The 10,878-nt window shown below is 54.7% G+C and overlaps 1 protein-coding gene across 3 annotated transcripts in view; it reads right to left on the bottom strand.

Moving 5' to 3' along the window:
* Positions 1–879: 879 nt before the first annotated feature.
* Positions 880–10,878, bottom strand: part of TRAM2 (translocation associated membrane protein 2) — a 16,074-nt gene continuing 6,075 nt past the window's right edge. The window contains exons 3-11 of one of the 3 annotated variants that reach the window (XM_035900149.1): positions 9,752–9,861; positions 9,406–9,492; positions 7,691–7,749; positions 7,026–7,110; positions 6,816–6,886; positions 5,843–5,947; positions 5,547–5,705; positions 4,573–4,736; positions 880–4,331 (exon numbers count right to left, since the gene is read on the bottom strand). In XM_035900149.1, coding sequence (XP_035756042.1) covers positions 4,258–4,331; positions 4,573–4,736; positions 5,547–5,705; positions 5,843–5,947; positions 6,816–6,886; positions 7,026–7,110; positions 7,691–7,749; positions 9,406–9,492; positions 9,752–9,861 — 914 coding nt within the window. In that variant the 3' untranslated portion in view covers positions 880–4,257. Of the gene's footprint in view, positions 4,332–4,572; positions 4,737–5,546; positions 5,706–5,842; positions 5,948–6,815; positions 6,887–7,025; positions 7,111–7,690; positions 7,750–9,405; positions 9,523–9,751; positions 9,862–10,878 lie in introns of those variants that run through there. The other 2 variants (XM_035900148.1, XM_035900150.1) reach the window with 2 other exon arrangements.

Here is a 10,878-nt window from a genome sequence, read left to right on the forward strand (position 1 = left end):
AAGAAAAACTCCATGCCTCTGCCTGCTTTTACAACAGCCATTCCTCTCCGCTGCCAGCAAAACCCCCCACGCAGCCCCAGGGCGAAGTACCTCACTCCACGATTTGAGTACAAAGCCTGCCAAATCGTCTCTTACACACTTGTGAAGTTTACCAGAAGGCTGTAAATCAAACCCCATCATCTCCATCTACTGTTGACGCAAGTCGGGGTCCATCTAAGGCAAGAGACTGAGGCTGCTGCAAACCCCCGCGCGCTGCAGCACAGGCAGGGGAGCTACAGGCTTCGGGAGGCGCTTGGAGGCAAAGGGGAGGCATCCTAGAATAGTCGTTCTTCCCTCCAGCTGGGAAGCCTACCAAAACCACATTTTAAAATGGTGAGTTAAGGGTAAGGGGAACCTACAGGGGAACTGGAATTTGTCATCTTTACTACTAACCCAAACATGATGAGTAAGAAGAATCCTAAACAAAAAAAAAAAAAAACCAAACCAAAACCCAAAACAAAACCAACGCAACTGTAATGCCCCACAACGTACGAGTCACTCAAAAATTGTATGTGAAATGCTACATCTGTTCTTCCTTGGCCCCTTTCTCTTCTCAAGCCCGTTCTCCAGCTATCTAAGACAAAAAGAACTACTGCTGGTACTTCACAGCTCTTCTAGGCTAGGGCAGGAAACACTATGCTTCACACCAAAAAAATCACAGACTACTCAATCCCCAGCCTTCTTAGGTTGGATAATGGACGCAGACTACAAAAGCAGCCTCGAGCCCACGGGAAGGGTGCAAGCAATAGCATTACACTGAAAATGCAGACTTGCAGTTTTGCATAGTGTCTAACACTTGCTGCACTGTGGTGGACAAGAACTCCTCTTCGGGGTTGGGTCTTTTTTTTGGAGAAGACACAGGGCTTGCTAAGATGGGGCACCCAGAAGATCACCCACTCAAGGGAAGTGGGCTCTCGGCATCTATGTAGGCAGAGCGGTCAAGGAAAGACTGACCACCGAGGGCTTGCAATGCAAATACTCCATTTGAGAAGGAAAAAGCTCTTTGGGCTGAAGAGAAGGCTCGGTCTGCTGAGAAATGACACGGACGTAGAAGCAGTTACTGCGGGCTTGCAGCCGACGGAAGGTGCTCGCCCTACAAGACAGAGACAGAAGCAGCCCGTGGCAGCCCCTCCAATGGGGGGTGGATCGCAGAGCTCTGGGATGACAGCGCATATTGCCTTACAGCAAAGGCTCAGCTCAAAAAAAGAGGAAAAAACCCAAAAGATCCCAGGGATCCTGCCACACTTGGGCATAACAGGAGAAGGATGGGGATTTCTGAGGACTAAAGGTAGCGAAGGGCAAACAATAAAAAAGCCCCATCATCTATAGGTTAAAAAAAAAAAAAAAAAAAAAAAGAGAACGCATGGAAATGCTTCCAAAACAAACTGTCCCTTTTACTGGTAGCTCTACCAAAAAGAAAACAAAAACCCCACATAAATGTAGCATATGTTGTACATACATTGTAAAGAGGGAGGGCGTTCCGCTACTGATATAGTACACAGATCAAGCCTACGAGAGCCTACGTGGCAACATAAGGCACTTGGGATACAAAGCATCATTAGCTACTTTATGAAGGCGCAGGATTGTGCAAGTGGAAAAGCTGCCTGAAGCCAAGCAGGCAGGAGGAGGAATCATTCAGCAGCCAGGTTTTTTGGGGGACTGCATGTGTCACCTGTTAACAGAGTCAATACCTCAGCTGCTGCCAGGCACCGGCTTTGCAGAAAGGACCGGCTGAGGCTCGGGGAGATGCCGGCCAGCAGTCGCTCTCGGAGGGCACATGGCAGTGGATGGCTGGGGATGGGAAGAGGCAGGAGAACGGAAAAACCTCTCGCGCTAGACCTTTTCCATGTCCTCCCTAACATAAAGCTCTTTTTCCTCCCCTTTTGTCACATTGCACTACAGGTACTGTCACTGCCTCTCAGCCAAAATGTGTATTATCTACCCTGCAAGGGCTATGAGGAGCAATTGCAAGATACCACCAAGGGCTCTGCTCCAAAGTCTCCTTCCTCAGTTCCCCCGAAAAAGGGGGAATCCCTCTCCCGGAGTCCTCTTGTTTGGGACTCAGAGGTTGTGGGGATGGAGGAACAAATGGAATTTGACCAACTGTCCTCAAGTCCCTGCACATTTTCTTCCTCCAGTGCCCAGCGCTAGCTGGGGCTCAACAAGGAGAAGGGGAGGAAAGGAGAAAAGACACCTACAGAAGGAGGAAAAAAACCTCACCCACCTCAAAGAGGGGCAGAAAATCAACCGTCACCTGTTCCCCAAAGCACAAACGATGCAAGGGACGACTGCACCAGCCTCAAGCTAGAATTGCACTCTGAGAGAGCCAGAGTTTGGCTGCCCCAAGGGCTGAGCAGGAGGCACACTAAGGACCACGTGCCCCCCCCCACCCATGAGGAAGGTGGACCTCAACCCTGGCTTGCGTATCGAAGAGCACCGGAGCGCCCCGCAACCCTGTGCGCCCTCTTCTCCCCTACCTAAGGGAGCACACCCCTCGCCTGCTCCTGCCCCGGCAAAGGAGAACGAAAGCTACAGCCGGCTTTGCTGCACAAGAGGCACCAACAGCAAAGCCCAGCTACAGAACCTGCCCTGGAGGAGAGCTGTGGGGTGAGAGGTGCCCATCTACTGCACGCCTACCAAATCTAGGCTGGAGCGCGGCACTCCGAAGGAGCTCAGCAAGCTGGCACTGACCCACAAAACCTCGGGCAGGAGACGCTCTCCCCAGCAGAGGCAGCAGGGGACTGAGCCGATGGGATCTGGGGTTCCCATGGATCTCCTGCCACCACGTACGGGTGGCAGCAGGCAGGAGCAAGGGGGGAAAGTGGTCTGCAGCAACAGATGGCCTCTGAGGTAGATTTGAGACGACAACATCTGCCAACAGCTATGCGTCACAGGTCAGGCTTTTCCTAATATGCAAGCTGCTCCTTGCAGCCCCGGCTTCCTTCCCCTTCCCTGTCATCTCATTCACAGCTCAGAAAGGGATGAAGGGGCTAGGGTTTTTGGAAAAAAACCTGCATTTGATAGCACCTTGGGTGGATACAAGCTCTGTATCCTTTGGAAACAAAGAGTGAAGCTGGTGGCTGCCGATGGCACGGCTGGGGGGGGGAAGAAAGGCTAAGGTGACAGCAAAGGGGCACAGTCCCATTGATGCAAAACCCCTTTGCAGCAGCCCAGTTTGTCATCTGGACACAGTCATGAGCCACAGGAGCACCAGGTCCACAAGGCACACACAAGCTGGCAAAGGGCCTGGGCTGACGGGAGCCAGGCCAGCGCTCAGAGCAGGGCAGGACTCAAGGTTTCACATGGACCTGAGGATGCTGCTGCCCCACAACAAGGCACCGTGAGCTGCAGAGCCCTGAGCCCAGCTCTTGGGGCTGGGAGGTCCAGAAGAACTATGGGGCAGCTCACCTCCTGCAGACAAGAGGGTGAGAGGGACCCAGCTGTACCAGAAGAGCTGGGGCAAGCAAAGCCCAGGAGACGGGTCCTATATGAAGAGGGAACTTCTTTCCCTCATCTGTTGCCCGGCTCTCCAAAATTAGCACAAAACGAGGGGTCAGAGGAACCCCACTTAACCAGAAGTCCACCATGAGACAAGACACAGTTGAGGTTCCTCCCTCAGACCCTGGTCTCTATTTGCAGCACCACCACCCTGTGGCACTTGCCAAGTGCTGGCCAGATGTGCCCCAGGAGAGGCAACCCTCGCCCAAAAGCACCCCTGAGCCTCAGGGTCACAGAGCCCCAGCGCATTCCCCCAGGAGCCTGTTCCCATAACAGACACGTGGTGCCTTCAAGCTGCCGTGGCCCTGACCCTGGGGCTCAGGGAAGCACCACAGAGAGAAGGGAGGAACATGCTGTAGAAGAAAAAAAGGATTGTTTGGAACCATCTACGATGCATTTGTAACAATAATGCAAAATAACCAAACACTAAAATAGAAAAGAAAAAAAATTGCACGCTGATTTACGATGAAACAGAGGAAGGCAAAACCAGGAGGGTTGGAAAAGGCTCCTATGAGGGGAAGGGAGCAAGGAAAAGGGACCTTTTTGGTTTTATTGCAAATGGTTCAAGAGAATAAGAAAGGAAGGGAGAAGAGCGAGAGACACCTTGGGAAGACGACCGGTTTCCAAGCCGTTCAGGATGATGCTCGTGAGGACCAGGAGGAGGGGCTGCTTCTTAGTCCCGGTATCTCGCCCTCCTCCCCAGGAGACAAACCTTTGCTTCTACGGCGATTTCAGCTTCTTGGTTCGCGGTGAGGTGCCATTCTCCGCTTTTACCACTCCATTTTCATGGTAACCTGGGGATGGAAAGAGAACACTTTGTCCCTTGCACAGGCCAAACCCGCTTGGGGCTGGCCCGTAAATATGGAGAAAACCACCACCGTGGGACGATCCTGCTGGGGACATGCAGCACGGAGTGGCAGGAGGCACCACCACAGCATCGCCTGCACGGGCAGCAGCCTGCCGAGGGGATGCTGAACCACAGGACTGATGCCCCCACCATGCCAGCCCACTGCACGCCAGCCCTGGGACACTCACCCGAGTCCCTCTTGAGCGGCTTGGCTTGCTGCTTGGCGCCGGCAGCAGCTCGCTTCCGACTGCTCTGCTCGTTCCAGTACTCCCGCCAGCGCCGCAGCTGGAAGTGGATGAAGCGCCACATCACCGAGGCCTGGAAGAGGCACACCAACAGCAGCACACTCATTCTGGTAGGGGCGGAGAAGAGGCAGGCTGAGAACAGAGGAGCCAGGCCACCACCAGCCCAGCCTTCCACCCACACTGGGGCCGGTGGCCAAGGTCCCCCTGGATGGCTGCACTGAGGCCAGCACCACCTGTCCAGCCACCATCTCTGCTTTCTGCCATTCCCTGAGCTCAGGACAGCTGCTCCCCTTTCCCTCCCTACCACAAAGCTCTCAGGTGCTCGGGGCATTGCTGACTCTTAAGACTTTAGGGCAGGAATGGATGAATAAGATCATCTCAACCAGCACTGCCCACACCACAGTCTGTTAAGGTCAAGGTAAGACGTCCCCAGCTGCTCTGTACAACTAAAAGGTGGATGTGGTTGGAAGGCAGCTAAGGAAGTCCCCCAAATCCTCGGGCGTGCCAGTAGTCCATAGCTCCAAAAGACTTGGGAATGACCAGGCACCTCCCCTAGCATCTTCTGAACTTCTAAACCTACAGTTGCTGTATGGGTGAGAAAGGCTCATGGTCTAAACAGACAGACCGTAAGGCATGAGGAACCCATCCCACCCTCTGCTTCCCACATCAACAGGCAGCAAAACATGTCCAAGGAGAAGGGAAAATGCCTTTTCATTGACCACATCCATGTGAGTGCAGTTACAGGTGGAGAAGGGAAAGCCTGCCAGCCTTTCTCCAAGATAGGCTTGTGCTTCCTAACTTCACTCAGTGAACAGCTTATTTACTGGCTTTTCCCCTCTGCCATGGCATTTCCAAACTTAGCAAAATCCACCCGGGGAAAACGCAACCAGGGAAGATACAGGAGGGAACACTCCTACCTGAAGAGGATATTGTTGAAGAGAAAGCTGAAGAAGTTCCCTCTCTCGGGGTCGAGGGCCTGGTTCTCCACCCGCGGCAGCCCGAAGCCAATGACCAGGATGTACAGGGTGAGTGTGAAGAGCCTGGTGACCACAAACACGACAGCCCAGACGTTAAACCTGCAAGGAGAGCAAGCAGAGGTGTCGGCAGGAGCAGCCTCCAGCGCCAAGCTGGAAGGTGAGAACGAGCCCCCCGTCACACCAACGGCTCTCCTGGGCACTGGAGGAGCGAAGCCATGGCCAGCTCGCCTGCTTACAGCTTCTCGTTGTTCTCATCCGTGAAGTAGACCAGCCGGGCCATGTGGAAGAAGAATTCGGCTAAGTACTGCAACAGCAAGAGGATCAGCCCCAAGCGGGTTAAGCTAGGAGGCAAGAGAAAGAAAAAAAAAAAGCATCACTGGGCTGGTCCACCTCAGTCCCTCATATCCAGTGACGGCATCTCCCCTGCCATCCCTGCACTGCAGCAAGCACCAGCCCAAAGCTGGACCTCTGGACACAAGTTGCTATTGGGGACATTCCGATTGGACACGAGAGGGAAATTTTTCACAGTGAGAACAGTCAACCCTTGGAATAATCTCCCCAGGGATGTGGTTGACTCCGCCACATTGGACACTTTCAAGACTCAGCTGCACAGGGTGCTGGGCCATCTTGTCTGGACTGTGCTTTTGGCTAGAAAGGTTGGACCAGATGGTCCTTGAGGTCCCTTCCAACCTAGGATCCTATGATTCTCTCCGCAGCAGTGGGGGCAGGATTACGACGGGGGAAATCCCTGTCCCCAAAACATCAAAGCGGCCCAAACCAGCAGCAGAGCTGGGATGGGTCTGACACAAAGCGCCAACCACTGGCAGTGCTGCTCTGTGCATGCACTCAGAGGAAGGATAAGGGTTTGCCTGCCGGTGCTGTGCAGGCAGAGCACCCCAGGATGCTTCCCCCAGCCAGGGGAGATGCACCCATCAGCCTGTGTTTCGGGTCCCTGGTTAACATTTGCTTTGCAATGCCTCGTGACCAGAGATCACCCGTGAACTTGCGCAACACCGCTGAACTCCTTCAAAATCAGCTCTGTGGGTCTGTGAAAACTGTTTGACTAACAGCCAGCAGCCGGGAGGTCAACTTCAATACCAACTCCTTTTTAAACACTCGCCTTTATTCCCTTTAAGCCCCCCCACCCTGCAAAAGGACCTGCTCAGCCCCATCCGGGCGCAGGACGGGATGCCGAGGCAGCCGACTCACTTGAGGAGGTAGGCGCCGGCGATGTGCGCCAGGTAGAGTGCGATGCACCGCAGCTGGCGGGGGATCTCCTCCTGGCAGGGGCAGAAAGCCTCAGTTAACCCCTCATCCTTCTTTTCCCACCCTCTCCCAAAGCTTGCTTTCCCCAAAGCCGGTGGGGCGAACCGCCTGAAGCATCCCCAGGCCATGCCAGAGCACCCACTCTGCTCTCACCTTGCGAACTTTTTGGAAGTAGAGCTCCGGCAGGGCGTGCAGCCAGTACGCCAGCTGGCACAGGTAGAAAAACTTCACCTGGAATCTGAAACGCAGGGATGAGCCATGTCAGCCAGCCCGGGGCATGGCAGGGCCCCAAGGACCTGCGTACCGGGGAAAGTGCCCAGCCACGCAGCGCCAGGCAATCCCTCCACTGCTTTGAAGCCCTGGGATTTAGAAGGCATCATTTCTGGGCTGAAATTATATGTTCAGCTGAGCTAGCTATGCCCAGAGTTTATCCGGCTGCTCGTGCTGCTGCCTCCACACTCTCAGCAAACCTCACTTCTGCAAAAACCCAGGAAGGGAGGATTATCCCCCACTTCTTTGTTTCTACTATGAAAAATGAATAGCAAAGTGACTTGCCTGAAGCGATGCAGGCAATAAGCAGCCAGGATGAGTAACCAAGCCTGCAGGGCCTTCCTCATGGAGGAAACCCTCCGGGGACACCCTCCCCAGGGCCACAAACGAGATATCCCCCATCCCCTGGGATCTCACTGCAGCATCCTTGCAGCAGGGCATGAGCAGAGGGTGCTGTGCTGTCAGCACCCCGCTCCCAGCCGCAGGGAAAACCATATAGAGGAAGGAAGTGGTCAGCCCGAGAACAAAATGCCCTTGCGAGTGCTTACGGAAGATAAACATGTGGGTAGTTTTCCCACAAACTCCGGGGGTTTGATATGTATCCTTCCTGAAAAAGAGAAGAGATGCAAGCCTTCAGCAAAAGAAACAGGCAGAGCATGGTTACGACGGGGCGGGCTAATGCTACAGCAGAACTGGGAACCGGGGATGATGCCCGAGCCCTTTTAGCCTGCAGTAAAAAAACATTTTCCCAGCACAAGCCGAGGCTGAGCTCTCCAAAGCTCAGCCACATTCATGGGTCTCCAGCACCCTGCTCAAGTTTCACGAGGCCCCCCGTGTTTGAAGGTCCTCGGTTGCACAGAGGCTCCCCAGTTCAGGAGGATGTTTTGGGGTTTGAGCAAGGCGAGAGGGATGCTCTGGAGGCGTGGGGGCAAGATGCCAGTTAGCACGGCTACAAGCAACTGTGTGCATGGTGCGGGGGGCATTTCCAACCCACGTATCACTTCAGCAAAAAGAAGTACTTCTGAAGAGAAAGGGGAACAGAAAATGCCTGCAAAAATAATTGAACGTGCATTGCATAGTTTAATTTTCCACCTGTCTGCATTCCTCCACGGCCTCCTGCCTTATGCTTGCAGGGCGGATTACAGGACGGGGCTCCCTTCTCCTTCCACGCTTGCACAGCTCCTGCCACAGGGGTGCTGTGTTGGGCTTTGCAAAGAGACGTTGGCATGGAAAATTCATCTTGCTCAGGACCTATCTGTCACCTCTGTCCATGCCCCATCTGCCCTGAGCCCTTTTTTTGGTTGGGCGAGGCCTGGGGGATGTGCAAGTTCTGCAAAGGAGGTGACCCACTCTGCACATGAGGGGCATTTGGGGAGCACACCATGGGTTTGCAAGGAGGCTGTAGCCCCGGAGCTGGCGAGGGATGGGTCTGGCGCTGGGTGAGAGCAGCCCAAAACCAGCAACCTCGGCTGTTCTGCCAAAGCTTCCCTCCCCGCAGCCCTGCGGGGCAGGAGCAGTGCCAGTAGATCCCCAGAAGTGCTGGCCTGGAGGGGGTAGCAGTCCTCTAAGGAGGGCTGGCAGGACCCCCCGAGCAGCAGGGAGGGGACCTGGCCCCAAGCATCCATCGCCAGTGCCATTACGGACCACAGCTGAACCCCAACAGCCACCAGCAGCAAAGCATCACCACGGCTTCATGCTGCCAGAATAGTTCTAGCTCCCCTCCGCTGCCTGTTCTTCCTTCCCGGTTCCTCCCCAAAATGAAACATTTCCACTCCCCATTTTTTTCACAGCAGTTATGGGTTAAAACATCCCCAATGCAACCCAAGCTGCAGCGTGGTTTACCCTGCTCTCAGCATTCCCCTCACCATCAGCTCACTGAGAGAGGGATCACAAAAATCTGCCCATTCACCCCACATCCCTCTGAGGGCACCTGAAACCCCTGAGGCACTTAAATGAGGAGGAAAATAAGGCTGAGAAAGAAGGAGCAGCGGATGGAGATGACAGGGCCAGGCAGGATTTGTAGGGTCCAGCTCCAGAAATATTTCACAGCCCATTTGCTTGTGCCTTGCATGAAGCAGGAGAAGGATTTCTCCAAGCTGCCCTCACCCGGTGGGTGGAAAGACCCACCACATTTCAAAACCCAACTTGCTGAGGTGTGCCCAGGGGCTTGGCTGGGGACTCTCTGCTGCCACCAGGGTTTTGCACTCCAGAAACCCCAAATCCCACTCAGGGAACCCAAAGCCCAGCCAGCCCCGCGCCTTACCGTCACCACGACGTACAAGCACCAGATCACGGAGGTGAAGTGGAAGGCAACCAGCTGTCCTGATTCATTGAACTTGCTGTGTTTGACCTTGGAGAGATGGAGGCGCCTGTTGATTTTCTGGGAAGGAGCAGAGGGAGAGAAAAGAAACAAGAAAACATGAGCCGTCGGGTCAACAACTCTACTTCCTCCTCCTCCTCATCCCAAGGAGCCTCCATAGATGAAGGCTCACTCATGACCACCCCAACCCCCAGACCACCCCCAGAGTGGCATTAAATTGCAGCAGGACCATGTCCCCACCATGGCACTTGAGATATTTTGGCGACTCAAGGCACCGAACAGCACTCACGTCCAGGGCATACTCCTGCACCACTGCATGCAGGATGATGGCGATGAAGATGTAGAAGAGGATGGTGACCAGATCCTTCAGCCCATAGTGATACTGGACCAGCTCCCCATCTGCAAAGAGACCAAACAGTGGGTCAAGTGCCCCTGACCCAAATGATTTCCAGGTAAGGGCAAGGGTTAGTGGTGGCGGGACTATTCCCAACGTGCAGCTTGGATAGGGCCACCAGGGAGAGGTCATGACTGTGCCAGTGGCTGCAAGGCTGCAAAAAAGGGCTCTAGCCCGAGTCAGGTCATCGGCAGAGGGTGGAGGGTTTCCCCTCCAGTAGTTACACACCTCAAGGGGGGTGACACTCCGGACACTTCAAGCATCTCCTGCCAGAGATGAAGGGCTGGGGACAGCCCAGCTGGGGAAGACGGGAATTTACCATGGAGGGATGAAGACTTGGAGGCAGCGCTGAAGCAGGTGATGGGATCAGGGCCACCCCGCTGGCAGCATTAGGGCTCAGGATGCGATTTCCACTCCCTCAGTTACCATCCAACACCCAGTCTCGCCCACTCGCCCCCAAAAGCAGCTGGAGCAGGATTCAGCTGCCTAAACACGGATGCCTTGTGCTATTAAGAGATCCGAGACAGCAGCATGGGGCTGGTGGATGAGAAATAGGATCCACAGGAGGTCCTGCTCTTTCAGAGCAACAGGAGACCCAACAGCACCCAAAATACCCCAGACGTCTGCATTTAGGCAACTATTTACAGCCCTGCAGCTTATGGGCAAGAGTCGGGCAAGCTGCTGCCGTTGAGGCAGGCTGCAGAAAGCGTCGTGAGGCGAAGCTCAGGCCACCCCCAGCCACTGCCCCCCCTTACCCTGATCCTGACCCTCCTCTCCTAACATCCATGCTGGGAAGCGACTTGTTTCAGTTGAATACGAGGAAGAACTTCTTGACCTTGAGGGTGCCCGAGCCCTGGCCCAGGCTGCCCAGGGGGGCTGTGGAGTCTCCTTCTCTGGAAGGTATCCTGGGGTGTATTAAGAGGAGTGTGGCCAGCAGATCGAGGGAGGTTATCCTCCCCCTCTACTCTGCCCTGGTGAGACCCCACCTGGAGTACTGTGTCCAGCTCTGGGCTCCCCAGTTC

Source organism: Egretta garzetta, unplaced genomic scaffold (genome assembly GCF_000687185.1).
Source record: "Egretta garzetta isolate BGI_Z169 unplaced genomic scaffold, ASM68718v1 scaffold628, whole genome shotgun sequence".
Classification (NCBI taxonomy): domain Eukaryota; kingdom Metazoa; phylum Chordata; class Aves; order Pelecaniformes; family Ardeidae; genus Egretta; species Egretta garzetta.